Source organism: Setaria italica, chromosome IX, assembly GCF_000263155.2.
Source record: "Setaria italica strain Yugu1 chromosome IX, Setaria_italica_v2.0, whole genome shotgun sequence".
In the NCBI taxonomy this organism is placed as follows: domain Eukaryota; kingdom Viridiplantae; phylum Streptophyta; class Magnoliopsida; order Poales; family Poaceae; genus Setaria; species Setaria italica.
In genome coordinates this window covers 23,426,249-23,441,528 of record NC_028458.1, presented here as the reverse complement: position 1 = coordinate 23,441,528, position 15,280 = coordinate 23,426,249, and the positions used below count along the sequence as shown (strand labels likewise).

General features: G+C 42.3%; 1 protein-coding gene across 1 annotated transcript; it reads left to right on the top strand.

Moving 5' to 3' along the window:
* The first annotated feature begins 976 nt into the window (after window positions 1–976).
* On the top strand, window positions 977–13,141 carry LOC101776467 (acetyl-CoA carboxylase 1). The gene is made up of 32 exons (XM_004983187.3): window positions 977–1,347; window positions 2,245–2,619; window positions 2,727–2,933; window positions 3,024–3,182; window positions 3,321–3,413; window positions 3,549–3,644; window positions 3,855–4,028; window positions 4,116–4,209; window positions 4,287–4,474; window positions 4,564–4,614; window positions 4,788–4,827; window positions 4,905–5,029; window positions 5,114–5,230; window positions 5,330–5,404; window positions 5,502–5,558; window positions 5,646–5,750; window positions 5,827–5,913; window positions 6,409–6,600; window positions 6,713–6,901; window positions 7,128–7,238; window positions 7,349–7,438; window positions 7,517–7,693; window positions 7,786–7,863; window positions 7,958–8,080; window positions 8,173–8,442; window positions 8,532–8,869; window positions 8,988–9,225; window positions 9,314–9,681; window positions 9,775–9,985; window positions 10,262–10,441; window positions 10,531–12,690; window positions 12,774–13,141. The coding sequence occupies exons 2-32, from the start codon at window positions 2,269–2,271 to the stop codon at window positions 12,828–12,830; spliced, it is 6,801 nt and encodes a 2,266-aa protein (XP_004983244.1). The 5' UTR covers window positions 977–1,347; window positions 2,245–2,268; the 3' UTR covers window positions 12,831–13,141.
* Window positions 13,142–15,280: the final 2,139 nt, after the last annotated feature.

Sequence of the window (15,280 nt, the reverse complement as noted above, 5' to 3'; positions counted from 1 at the left end):
GAGGAGACGGAGAGGATGGAGAAGAAGAGATCAAGGCCGACACGCCGCAGCTGAGCATCACCGTGCACGTCGGCACTGGCAGCAGCCGTAGCAGGATCTTCAGCACTGATAGCCATAGGAGCTTAGATCTGAAGATAGCTCCCCGACTGCCATGTTGCAATAGGTATCTCACGATCTTGCAGTAGGGATTCTTGGATGTTGCAAGCGCTGTAGATGCGCACGAGTGTTGCGGATGAACGTATTGTCTGATGTTGCACGATTGGTTTTCTGAGATGTTTCGATGTTGCAATAGTTGGCTTTTGTTGTTTCATCTGTCAATTTTTCATGTAGCAATATTTCTTCCCGTACGAGCTCAACCCCAACGCAACATATGATGATTTTTTAGAAATGTTGCTTGAAACATGTGTTCAATGTTGCGGTAGGAATTTTCCCTCACGAATATTATGTTTACATTGAGCTATTTTTTTGCATCTTTTTCATGTTACAACCATAAATTTTCGATGTTGCAGCTATTTTGTTTTGATGTTGCAACGGGATGTTGGATAATTAGTGGTATTTATTATGGTGCTACTGTAGCCGTCAGATTTAAAATGAATGGTGATGCATGCGTCCGACAGGAGTTGCTCCCGCCGGACGTACGCTAGCAAGTTCCTTTTTTAATAGATTTCCTGATTATTTCGAGAACTTTTAGTTAGCATAGAAAATGAAGAGAGGACATATATGCAAATACGAAATTTCCTGCGAGCGACACCGATAGATCGTGCGCGAGAGACGTGACGGATGTGGCCGCCGTGATGACGGCTGGCTAGCCGGCTGGGGTTGGGGGTTAGTTGATCCAACCCCCAACCATCTCTCCCTCCCTCCCATCCGCCAGTCAAATTCCCAACTCAATTCTCTCTCTTCCCTCCCCCGCACATCACGCCTTCCGCCTTCTCTCTCTACCCGCGTCTGCTCCGCTTCCGCTCTGGTCCCCCTGGGGCGCCGCGGGCCCCGTTGCGCCGCGGCCACCGCCGCGGGGGCGGTTAAAAAGCGCGCGCGGGCGCGGCAGCCAGCAGCCAGCAGCAGCAGCAACGGCGGCGTCGCCACGGCCCCGGGGCAGCCATCACCACCTCGCCTTGTCAACTCCGCTTCCCCTCCCTCCCCCCTCTCTCTATACTCGCAGCGGGGCTGGGACTGGGAGCACGCGCTGTAGCATCGCGCCGCGCATTTAAGGCGCCGCTTGGATCTTGATCTGCCCGGCGGCCTCATCCTCTTACGCGTCTTCCACCTCCTCGGTGGTGCCAGCCGGTGCCTGTCGCGGCGGCGGGCAGGCGGCCAGGCGCGCGCCACGCCTCTGTAACTACGAACGTACGTACTCTCTCTCTCTCTCTCTCTCTCTCTCTCTCTCTCTCTCTCTCTCGTTTCTTCGCTGGCTGCTCCGCTCGGGTGTTCCAATTTTGCATCGCCCCGTGCGCCGCTGGCTGCTCGAGGCCGTCCCCACCCAAATCCCGCTCCGAAATGCGATTTCGCGCGGCACTTCCCAGCCGCGCCTTGCACTCGGTTCGGCATTCCGTCGAGCAGGTTGTGGGCGCGCCAAGTGGTGATTGGGGGGAAACGGAGATCCTGCCTGCTGCTGGCAACCGGAATTTGTCAAGCACAGGCAGCAGGTTTCCTTTTCAGTTTGGTTAGGGAGCCTGTTATTTTGTTTGTTGGCGTGCTGGGATTGGTCCCCTTTGTTTGGACTGTATGTATTGGCCTTTCGGGTTTCGACTTTGGACTCACATCTAGTGTGGACTTTTATGTGATCACATAACATACATGGTCAATATATTTACCTTTGCCTAGGAAATCAAAACCCGTGGCCTTGCTTTTCTTGTTCTGCTATATTTAACTAATTACCTTTGCCTAGGAAATCAAAACCCGTGGCCTTGCTTTTCTTGTTCTGCTATATTTAACTAATTACCTTTGCCTAGGAAATCAAAACCTGTGTCCTTGCTTTTCTTGTTCTGCTTTCTGGTTGTACTCTATTTCAACACAATCAGCTGCTGCCTAAGAATTTCATCTGCTTATTAAATAGTCACTTCTCTGATAGCAACTTGCTGTCATTTCAGGACACTAATTCATAAACTATAACTTCTCTATTTGAATTTCGATTAGTTTGATGATGATTGGGAGAAGTATTGTGGTAGTGATTTGTTGATATTCATGTAGTTCCCCCCTTTCATAATTGATGCACTAACAATCTGTTTCTTGTGCGCCTATCAGAAAGTCTGAACTTCAGAGGGTGAAATGATGGCAGAGCCCTACCAGATGAATGGCATACAGAATGGGATGCCTAATTTGAGGCATCCATCGTCTCCGTCAGAGGTCAATGAATTCTGTAAAGCGCTTGGTGGTGACTCGCCAATACACAGTGTGCTAGTCGCCAACAATGGGATGGCCGCGGTCAAGTTCATGCGCAGCATCCGCACATGGGCCTTGGAGACCTTTGGGACAGAGAAGGCCATTCTCCTGGTTGCTATGGCCACTCCAGAGGATTTGAAGATTAATGCCGAGCACATAAGAATCGCTGACCAATTCATAGAAGTTCCTGGAGGAACAAATAATAACAACTACGCGAATGTACAGCTCATAGTGGAGGTTAGCGCAAATTATCATCCTGGCAGTTTTCACATAACTGTTTTTAGTTTACATGTATTTCACCATGTGTAATTTGGTCATTAACATTGTGAATTCACTATTTACAGATAGCAGAGAGAACTCGTGTATCTGCAGTTTGGCCTGGCTGGGGGCACGCATCGGAGAACCCAGAACTTCCAGATGCTCTTACCGAAAAAGGAATAATTTTTCTTGGGCCACCTTCAGCTGCAATGGCTGCACTTGGTGATAAGATTGGTTCTTCTCTTATTGCGCAAGCAGCAGGAGTTCCAACTCTTCCATGGAGTGGATCACATGTATGCCTTCTTCTATTTCTGTGTGGCTTTGCTTCTATTTCTGATCTGCTAATTTAGTGTTTGCTTAACATTAAATCAAACTCACTACAGGTGAAAGTTCCACCAGAAAGCTGCCATTCGATTCCTGAGGAGATATATAAGGATGCTTGTGTTTCAACTACAGAGGAAGCAGTGGCTAGTTGTCAGGTGGTTGGGTATCCTGCCATGATCAAGGCATCATGGGGTGGCGGTGGTAAAGGAATAAGGAAGGTTGGTTTTCTTTTTCAATTGAACTCTGGGGAAAAGAAGTGAAATGCCCAGTATTCAGAAAACATGATGTGAAAATTTCAGGAAAAGAAAATAGAGTAAATCAACACTAATTTTGATATCATCTGTATGGATTCATAGGTACATAATGATGATGAGGTGAGGGCACTGTTCAAACAAGTTCAAGGAGAAGTCCCTGGCTCACCTATTTTTATTATGAAAGTGGCATCTCAGGTGAGAACTGATTCAAATATTTTCTTTCGCTTATTCTCTTGTTTGCTTTGACTCCACCTTTGTTCTTTGTATCCTGAGCGCTTCTGTGCGGTCATATTTGTTTCTGAAAGCTTTTGGTTTGTTCTTTCTTTGTAGAGCCGACATCTGGAGGTTCAGTTGCTCTGTGACAAACATGGCAATGTGGCAGCATTGCACAGTCGAGATTGTAGTGTTCAAAGAAGGCATCAAAAGGTTGGCTCTTAGAATTCTTTTTAAACTCTGATTTACATTGTGAGTTCTTCGAATTCATCCCATACTTGGATTCTGCATTGTGCTCTGTAGAAGTTTTCTATATATCTTGAATAAAATTTTTATTGACCTAGTGCAAGACCAAAAAAATAAAGATATCCATATTTGTATGTTTATGAAGAAATAGTTTTTCACCGTTTACCTCTGCAACAGATCATTGAGGAGGGGCCAATCACAGTTGCTGCTCCAGAGACAGTTAAAGAGCTTGAGCAGGCAGCTAGGCGGCTTGCGAAGTGTGTGCAATATGTTGGTGCTGCTACTGTAGAATATCTGTATAGCATGGAAACGGGCGAATACTATTTCCTGGAGCTTAACCCCCGATTGCAGGTCTATTCTAAACTTCCAATGCAAGGTTTTTGCAGTGCCATTCTTATATTCTTCTAGCATTTTGTGTTTTGACTGGCCTCCTTTCAGGTAGAGCATCCTGTGACTGAATGGATAGCTGAAATAAACTTACCAGCAGCTCAAGTTGCAGTCGGAATGGGCATACCCCTCTATAACATTCCAGGTATTTCAGTTTTCCAACTCAATGAATGATGAGATTATTTCGTTCCCTTTGTTCTGATGAATGAATTGATGCTGCAGAGATTAGACGCTTTTACGGAATGGATCATGGTGGTGGCTATCATTATTGGAGGAAAATATCAGCTGCTGCGACTAAATTCGATTTGGATAAAGCAGAGTCAGTGAGGCCAAAGGGCCATTGTGTTGCAGTCAGAGTTACTAGTGAGGATCCTGATGATGGGTTTAAGCCTACTAGTGGAAGAGTGGAGGTTGGTCTTACTTGACTGCAAGTTTTTTGGGCATTCCACTAGTTGTGCTTACTCATATGTTAACTGACATTCTGTTGTCTTTTCATCAGGAGCTAAATTTTAAAAGCAAACCAAATGTTTGGGCTTATTTCTCTGTTAAGGCAAGTATATCTCCATCCAAATTGGTTCTTTTCATTTGTGGTACACATCATCACATCTGCAAAGTATTAGTCTTGAATATTATCTCTCTTGGTTTCAATAGATTTTGTTGCTAAATATGTATCTTGGTATGATACAAACTAACCCAAATATTATTTCTGTTTTCTTGTTTCAGTCTGGAGGAGCAATTCATGAATTTTCTGACTCACAGTTTGGTAAGTAACATAACATTATTTTCTTTATGTTCAATCTACTGATGCTTTTGGTTAAATTCAGTGTTATTTGTTTGCAGGTCATGTTTTTGCATTTGGGGAATCTAGATCTTTAGCCATAGCCAATATGGTACTTGGGCTGAAAGAGATTCAGATCCGTGGAGAGATACGCACAAATGTTGATTACACAGTGGATCTCTTGAATGTATGATGACCTCCATAGTAAACTGTCCTTTCAGATGATGCAATCTCTTTGCGTAATTTATTTTTCAATTTTCCATTTGTACAGGCAGCAGAATACCGAGAAAATAAGATCCATACTGGTTGGCTTGACAGCAGAATAGCCATGCGTGTTAGAGCAGAGAGGCCCCCATGGTTCCTCTCTGTTGTTGGAGGAGCTCTATATGTATGCCTGTGACTGCAGAACCATTATTTCTTATCTGCTTATGAGCTTCGAATATAGTTATCCTTGCTAACATCAAACACTGCACCTCTTAATTTACAGGAAGCATCAAGCAGGAGCTCAAGTGTTGTTACCGATTATGTTGGTTATCTCAGCAAAGGTCAGATACCACCAAAGGTATACTATATGCTGAGATGCCCTTATTCCAGATTGCATATGTTGCCGTTTGACTTAAAGCAGCCTGGAAACTGTGTAACACCTTTCTGCTTTGCAGCACATCTCGCTTGTGAATTTGACCGTTACTCTAAACATAGAGGGGAGCAAATACACGGTACTCATACATAGTTTTTCTCTTTAAATTTTTGTAACCTACCACTGAGTGGTTTTTAAGCAAAATTAAACTTAAACTTTGATGTAGATCGAGACAGTGAGAGGTGGACCCCGCAGCTACAAATTAAGAATGAATGGATCAGAGATTGAAGCAGAGATACATTCACTGCGAGATGGTGGACTTTTAATGCAGGTAATATTTCCACCCTACAGCCTCCTTTTTTTCTATTAAAAAAAAGGTTCTGATCCATCTTTGCTGTATTCTTCAGTTGGATGGAAACAGTCATGTAATATATGCAGAGACAGAGGCTGCTGGTACTCGCCTTCTCATCAATGGCAGAACATGCTTACTACAGGTAAACATGGCGTTCTTGTTCTCTTCTGCACAATTTTACACTAAACACAGTGCCTTTTACATATCTTTACTTGAAACTATAGTTATTGGATCTGGAAAATTGTTACAAATCTTGCCTTCGTATGAAGGTCATAAAAAATTATAGGCTACATACAGGGTAGAGATTACAATTTAGGAAGCTATGATACATCATAGCCCTGGGTTATATAAACTCACTTGAATGTAGGTTTCTTTCCTCCTCTCCAAGTTTTCTGTTTGGCATTTTCATAACTGTGCTATTCCATGTGTCAAAGCATCTAATGTTAGCAACTGTTAGTACCCTCAGTTTCCAAAGACAAAGATATCCCAGTTGCGTAAGATCTTACTAAAAATTCCTCACTATGTCAAATTTGACTTGAAGGAATAAGCAGTTTGGATTGTTTCAACTCCTAACCGTATTCTCACATCATATGGAGATACATGATATCATTTTTGTTCTCTTGATTATGCTTCACAGAAAGAACACGATCCTTCAAAGTTGTTGGCTGATACACCTTGCAAACTTCTTCGGTTCTTGGTTGCGGATGGCTCTCATGTGGATGCTGATACACCATATGCTGAGGTGGAAGTCATGAAGATGTGCATGCCACTGTTACTGCCTGCCTCTGGTGTCATTCACTTCGTTATGCCTGAGGGTCAGGCCATGCAGGTTTTATTCCTCTCTGTTTCTCTCTCCCTCTGCTTGCCCTCTATCTCTCTCTCTCATCAAATCAGTATGCTTCATTTGTAACAACCTTAAATGTCTGTTTTTCTTTTTTCAGGCGAATGACCTAATAGCAAGATTGGACCTTGATGACCCCTCTTCTGTGAAGAGAGCTGAACCATTTCATGGCTCCTTCCCCAAACTGGGACCTCCTACTGCTATTTCTGGCAAAGTTCATCAAAAATTTGCTGCAAGCGTGAATTCTGCACACATGATCCTTGCAGGATATGAACATAATATTAATGAGGTAAGACATTAGTTTTTAGATTTATTTGTAATTTCAATTTAATTTCCAGTTGTCTCTTTCCTTCCATTATCTTCATCTATGAAGAAAAAACTAACCTTCATAGTTTATATGGCACACACCCTATCCATCTTCTTTGAAAATAACCTGTTCCATCTTCCTGTGAAATAGTCTTGTCTTTATGTAGTATAATATTTAATCAAATACCTTACTGTACTTGCTTCTTCAGGTTGTACAAGATTTGCTAAACTGCCTAGACAGCCCTGAGCTCCCTTTTCTACAATGGCAAGAGCTAATGTCTGTTTTGGCAACACGGCTTCCAAAAGATCTTAGGAACGAGGTGATTAGCTTCTTACTAGTTTCTTGTTGGATCAATTGCGTCTTGTTTATTTCTTCCGTCTTTTATTTTTGGTGCACATTATATGTCTTAACTAGTTGGCATGTATTCAGTTGGATGGTAAGTACAAGGAGTATGAATTGAATCCTGACTTCCGCAAGAGCAAGGATTTCCCTGCAAAGCTGCTGAGGGGGGTTATTGAGGTCAGTTTGAGACTGTTATTTGGTATTAAATTCTTGTTTGAATGTTTATATTGTTTCCTTAAAAAGTTGCTACTGTAGGCAAATCTTGCATACTGTTCGGAGAAAGATAGGGTTACCAATGAGAGGCTTGTGGAACCACTTATGAGCCTGGTCAAATCATATGAGGGTGGAAGAGAAAGCCATGCTCGTGTTGTTGTCAAATCTCTATTTGAGGAGTATCTGTCTGTTGAAGAACTCTTCAATGATGACCTTCAGGTCAGCCTTTGAAGTATGGGTTGATCAATGCTCATTTGTTCACCAAATGTGCTAACAATCTTTTTTTTTCCCTTCTATTTTTGCATTTTCAGTCTGATGTTATAGAGCGTCTACGTCTTCAACACGCAAAAGACCTTGAAAAGGTTGTACACATTGTGTTCTCGCACCAGGTAATGTCTGTAAACTGTGATTTTTTTAAAAAAAATATTTTGCTACATCTTGATATTCAAGGGCGTTTTTGGCTGACAATTTATCTGTTTGAAGGGTGTAAAAAACAAAAATAAATTAATACTACGGCTTATGGAAGCATTAGTATATCCAAACCCATCTGCTTACAGGGATCAGTTGATTCGCTTCTCTGCCTTGAACCATACATCATATTCTGAGGTACAGTTGAAAAGTTTGGAATTATGAAGTTCTATTTACTTTGCTCATGTGATAGTGTAGAATAATAGTATGATATGTTGTTATTGATGCAGCTGGCACTTAAAGCAAGCCAACTTCTTGAGCACACTAAATTGAGTGAACTTCGCACAAGCATAGCAAGAAGCCTTTCAGAGCTGGAGATGTTTACTGAGGAAGGAGAGCGGGTGTCAACACCTAGGAGAAAGATGGCGATAAATGAGAGGATGGAAGATTTAGTATGTGCTCCACTGGCAGTTGAAGATGCTCTTGTAGCTTTGTTTGATCACAGCGATCCTACTCTTCAGCGGAGGGTGGTTGAGACATATATACGTAGATTGTATCAGGTATCATCGTATCTGTCCACAACTTCTTGACTTGATACAACTTAAATATTAACAAAATTGATGTGAACTGACCCAAAATTATATTACAGCCCTATCTTGTAAGTGGAAGTATCCGGATGCAATGGCACCGAGCTGGTCTAATTGCTTTATGGGAGTTCTCTGACGAACATTTTAAGCAAAGAAATGGGCAAGATGTGCTTCTGCAGCAAGTAGAGAATCCCATTGATAAGAGATGGGGTGTCATGGTTGTAATCAAGTCTCTCCAGTTTCTAGCAACTGCAATTGATGCTGCATTGAAGGAGACTTCACAGTACAGAGCAGGTGTTGGAAGTTTCTCGAATGGTAACCATGTAAACTCTAATCAAAGCAATATGCTGCATATTGCTTTGGTTGGTATCAATAATCAGATGAGTACTCTCCAAGACAGGTTTGTTTGCTCTCCATACCCTTATGTGTCAGTTTGTTTTAATGAAAAATCTTCAGTAGTGATACAATTAATGAATGACATCGATTCCTTTTGTTACGTCATTTTGTTCTCTTTGTAGTGGCGACGAGGATCAAGCACAAGAACGGATCAACAAACTATCCAAAATTTTGAAGGATAATACTATTACATCACATCTTAATGGCGCTGGTGTTAAGGTTGTCAGCTGCATTATCCAAAGAGATGAAGGGCGTCCGCCAATGCGACATTCCTTCCAATGGTCTGTTGACAAGCTTTATTATGAGGAGGATCCAATGCTCCGCCATGTGGAACCACCATTGTCTACATTCCTTGAGCTGGTATGTAGCTATATTCATCCTTCACATATTCTTTTAATCTTCTCTTCAACTATAACTGTACCTCTTAATAATTTTTCTGGAAATACAGGACAAAGTAAATCTGGATGGTTACACTGAAGTAAAATACACCCCATCACGTGATCGCCAGTGGCATATTTACACACTTATCAAGAACAAGAAAGATCAGAGATTAAACGACCAGAGGATGTTCCTTCGTACCATAGTCAGACAACCAAGCTCAACAAATGGTTTCCTGTCAGGAAATATTGACAATGAAGTAGGCCGCACTCATGCTTCATCATCGTTCACATCAAACAGCATTCTCAGATCATTGATGGGAGCACTAGAAGAAATAGAGTTACATGCTCATAGTGAGAATGTGAGATCGGGTCATTCACACATGTATCTGTGCTTACTGAGAGAACAACAATTGCACGAACTAATTCCGTTTTCAAGGTCAGTCAATGTACCTTGTGTTTTTATGTTGCTAAGAAGAATAGGTTGTTAATTTCCTTAAAGATGTCAAACTTCTGCCATTTCATTGTGTAGGATGGCTGATGAAATTGATCAGGATGAAGCAACTGCATGCACACTTTTGAAGCATATGGCGTTGAATTTGTATGAGCATGTTGGGGTCAGGATGCATCGTCTTTCTGTGTGCCAGTGGGAACTCAAGCTCTGGTTGGTTTGTGATGGGCAAGCTAGTGGTGCTTGGAGAGTTGTTGTTACGAATGTTACTGGTCACACCTGCACTGTTGATGTAAGTTCTTTGACAATTGCACTACTGTACAAGTAATCATAACAATGATTCAGTAATGATTGTAAAGATTGCTACCTCATGCACGATCTGCCTGATGTGCATAAAACTTGGCAGTCAGTACAACCTCATTGGCCAACATACATGTTTCTTTAACTAATGTGGTTAGCGAATAGCAAATGCTCCATCTTCTAAGTATTTCTGATCATTAACATTTAGGTAGAAAAATATGATTTGCACTTTATAATGCGCTTATATTCAATTACTTTTGTCTCCCAGATTTACCGAGAAGTGGAGGACCCCAATACACATCAGCTTGTCTACCACTCTGCCACAGCCACGGCTGGTCCTTTGCATGGAGTTGAATTGAATGAACCGTACAAGCCTTTGGATGCTATTGACCTCAAACGTTATGCTGCTAGGAAAAATGAAACTACATACTGCTATGATTTCCCCTTGGTAACTTGCTTGCAGCTCCTTGTTTTTCCTAACATTAATTACGGGATGCTTAAACAGATCAATTCATATCAGTAATACTGTTTCTGCAGGCATTTGAAACAGCCCTGAAGAGGTCATGGAAATCAAGTAATCATGGTGTTACTGAAGCTAATGAGCATAATCAACTTTATGCTGAAGTGAAAGAGCTTATATTTGCTGATTCAGTTGGAGAATGGGGTACTCCATTGGTTTCAGTTGAACGCCCTCCAGGCATCAATGATATTGGCATTGTTGCTTGGAACATGAAGCTGTCCACACCAGAATTCCCAAGTGGCCGGGAGATTATAGTTGTTGCAAATGATGTGACATTTAAAGCTGGGTCCTTTGGTCCAAGAGAAGATGCCTTTTTTGATGCCGTTACCAATCTTGCTTGTGAGAGGAAACTTCCTCTTATCTACCTGGCAGCAACTGCTGGTGCCAGGCTCGGTGTAGCAGAGGAAATAAAGGCATGCTTCCATGTTGGCTGGTCTGATGATGAGAGCCCTGAACGTGGTTTTCACTACATTTACCTCACTGAACAAGATTATTCACGTCTAAGCTCTTCAGTTATAGCTCACGAGCTGAAGCTAGAAAATGGAGAAACCAGATGGGTGGTTGATACCATTGTTGGGAAAGAGGATGGACTTGGTTGTGAGAATCTCCATGGAAGTGGTGCGATTGCCAGTGCGTATTCTAAGGCATACAAGGAGACCTTCACTCTGACATTTGTGACTGGAAGAGCTGTTGGCATTGGGGCTTATCTGGCTCGTTTAGGTATGCGGTGCATACAACGTCTTGATCAACCAATTATTTTGACTGGGTTTTCTGCACTGAACAAGCTACTGGGACGGGAGGTTTACAGTTCTCATATGCAACTGGGTGGCCCCAAAATCATGGCTACAAATGGTGTTGTCCACCAGACCGTGTCAGATGATCTTGAAGGTGTTTCTGCTATCCTGAAATGGCTCAGTTATGTTCCTCCCTATGTTGGTGGCCCTCTTCCTATTATGAAACCCCTGGACCCACCAGAAAGACCTGTAACATACTTCCCCGAGAATGCTTGTGATGCTCGTGCAGCCATATGCGGCATCCAGGACAGTGAAGGCAAGTGGTTGGGTGGTATGTTTGACAAGGAAAGCTTCGTGGAAACATTGGAAGGCTGGGCAAAAACTGTTATCACCGGAAGAGCAAAACTTGGTGGAATACCAGTTGGTGTCATAGCTGTGGAAAACCAGACAGTGATGCAAGTCATCCCTGCTGATCCAGGGCAGCTTGATTCTGCTGAGCGCGTAGTCCCTCAAGCAGGACAGGTGTGGTTCCCTGATTCTGCCACCAAAACAGCTCAGGCATTACTGGATTTCAACCGTGAGGAGCTTCCACTGTTCATCCTTGCAAATTGGAGAGGTTTCTCTGGTGGGCAAAGGGATTTGTTTGAAGGGATCCTTCAGGCTGGATCAACAATTGTTGAGAATCTGAGGACATACAAGCAGCCCGCTTTTGTATATATCCCAATGGGTGGAGAGCTGCGGGGAGGTGCCTGGGTTGTGGTGGACAGCAAGATCAATCCGGACCACATTGAGATGTATGCCGAGAGGACTGCGAAAGGGAACGTCCTTGAGCCAGAAGGATTGGTGGAGATCAAATTCAGGCCTAAGGAACTGGAAGATTGCATGCTAAGGCTTGACCCAGAATTGATTGGCCTGAATGCTAGGCTGAAAGAGATGAAGAAACAAAATGCCAGCAACTCAGAAATGGAGACCATCCGTAGGAGTATGACTGTTCGGATGAAGCAGCTGATGCCTACATATACTCAGGTTGCCACACGGTTTGCTGAGTTGCATGACACCTCTGCTAGAATGGCCGCCAAAGGTGTAATTGGTAAGGTTGTGGATTGGGAAGAGTCTCGGGCCTTCTTCTACAGGAGATTGCGAAGGAGAGTTGCAGAGGATGCACTTGCCAAGGAAGCTAAAGAAGCTGCTGGTGAGCAGCTGTCCCACAAATCAGCACTAGAGTGTATCAAGAAATGGTATCTAGCATCCAAGGGAACTGAAGGAGATAGTGAAAAGTGGAACGATGATGAATCTTTCTTTGCTTGGAAGGATGATTCCAAGAACTACGAGAACTACCTTGAGGAGTTGAAGGCTGAAAGAGTATCCAAATGGTTCTCGCATCTTGCTGAAAGCTCAGACGTGAAAGCCCTACCGAATGGTCTTTCGCTCCTCCTTAACAAGGTAATCCTTCTTATAACGTCTCAATAGTCATTTTTTCTTTCTATTTCTAAGATCAATGAACTGAATTCTGAATTCTGGTACAGATGAATCCTTCGAAGAGGGAGCAGGTCATTGATGGCCTCAGGCAGCTTCTTGGTTGATCGATGGTTGTCTTTGCATCCCAACCAAATAATGTCCTCTTTTTTGCACATAAGCACTCGGCGGTGGCATATCAATCCTAAACTGTGTCTGCTCTGTTGGATGTTTGAGTTGAGTTCTTGCTAGAGCGGAGTGAAGCATGAAATCCACCTTAATTGGGCACGAGTTTTACTGTTTGTAGTCATGTATTTAGCTGTTTTAACCTTGTAATTAGTTGCGTGGCTTTTCTCAAGGCGATGTCATACAGATACAACAGATATCCTGATCAAGTAATTATTTATTTTTCAACCCAAATAATATGCGATTCCTCATCGGTACGCTTTGTCCGTTTGCTAAAGGGTTATCACCATTGACATTTGATCATGGTGTTAACCATTCGTTCTATTGAAAATTTTATTATAAATATGCAAAATATTAGTCATGCCTAAAACAAGCTGCAATAAAAAAATAATGCTTACATACTTTTTTAATTATAAGATACTCCCTCCATCTCCATTCCGAATTGTAAGTCATTCCAAGAATCTTGGAGAGTCAAAGCATCTCAAGTTTGACCAAAATTTATAGAGAAAAATATAAAGATTTATGACATCAAATAGATATACTATGAAAATATAATTGATAAAGAACCTAACAATACTTAACATCATAAATGTTATTATATTATCATATAAATTTAGTCAAACTTAAGTTACTTTGACTCAAAGATTCTGACTTACAATTTGGAACGGAGGGAGGGAGTAAATAGTAAAACATTATCCAAAAGTGAACACGCCGTTGATCTCTAATTTTAACTGACAATATCTATTTGATAAATTAGTTAAATAAAGTGAAATAAGTATAATTATGTCTATTGTCAAAACTACTTTAGATTAGATTTAACTTGTAGTCTATTTGCAAAAACTATTTGTAAGAAAAATAAGTAGTCAAATAAAAAAAGTCAATGGTATCAGTAGATTTGCCATAAAAAATAATTAATATTTGACAGAAAATTTTGAAGCACAGTGGGTCCCGCAGCAAAGGTGAGTAGTGTATTGGAGACATGGGAGCTAGTAGTGTATTGGAGACATGGGAGCTAGCTAGGAGGAGAAAGTGACTATTGGAGAGAGGCGGGGAGAGAGGCGAGAAAGTGACTAAGTGACTATTGGAGAGAGGCGGCGAGGGAGGGGAGAGGAGGGGAAAAGAGACGAACTGCCGCAGGAAGGCCCAGCTACTGCCCGGCTAGTAGTGCTCATCAATGTGGGTTTAGTAGTGCGTGCTCGCCGCCAGATGCATCGTGGGGTTAGGAGTGGGCGCGTGTGCGCCGCCGTCGTCGACCCTCGACCGGCCATGAGGTTTTAGACGCACCCGCTGTCGAGCTTTGAAGGCATCGGCACGGCGCTGGGTCCACCCAACCCGGGGTGGCTCCGTGGCTGGAAGAGCGACTCAACGGAGACATGGTTCGGACTCGCCGGCGACGTCACCAGTGGTGATTTAGGTTTAGCTTGTACATTTTTCTTTTCTTGCGGTTTCCATTTTCTGAAATAGAGGATCTTTCTTCCTCTCTTGAACAAGTTGCATCAGTTTTTTGTCGCCTGGGCCGCATTAAGCAGGGAAACAGCTCCTGAGATGCATGTTCAACGAAAAGGCAAGGAGAGCCAATTTGCTTCTCGTATTAATCAGTGAGTTAGTCATTCATGTCGGATGCAATTTTCTGCATGTTCGTGAATCATCATGCTGTGCATGACCAACGAGAACATGTGTGTGTGAAAGATAAATTGAGAATGAGAGAAAGAGAAATCTCGTATTTTTTAAAATTTTATGATAACGTAGCAGCATTCTATTTTGTAATCGAACATATTTATATTTCATGCTGGTAGATGTATATGTAATAAACACTGTTTTTAATAAACTTCAACCGGAACAGTTTGATAAAGTCCTGTAGCAATATTGAAAAAATAAAAAAAACAAGAACGATGGGTAAGAAAGACTATTCACACCAAATACTACAATTTTTGGAGTCGGAGTCATGCTATTACTCTATTAACCAAACGGAGTCATGCTATTACTCTATTAACCAAACAGATTCATCGGCTCCATGTTTTTCTGAAGTTAATAGAGTGGAGCTAATAAAAAGTGGAGTTGGTAGAGTGGAGCTGTCCCAAACACGCCCTTGGTATCTTGGTTTTGAAAATTTATTGCCTGTTCTATTTTGCTTTGCTTATTTTTTTTTCTTTTGCTACTCTTCCAGGTCACCAAAACTACTGGGGAGATGATACAGAGCCTCCCCATCTGAATTTCTGATTGTTTTCTGGACTAAGTCGATGAGATCTGACTGCGACAGCTTATCTTGGGAGTTAAGGAGTTACGGCTGCTATACTCAAAGTCAATTCTATGTAATTGATGGCTAGTTGTACTGTTAGTTAGGCTTGGACTCTAGTCTCTATCGGGTCTTGGTGTTCCTTCCATGGATATG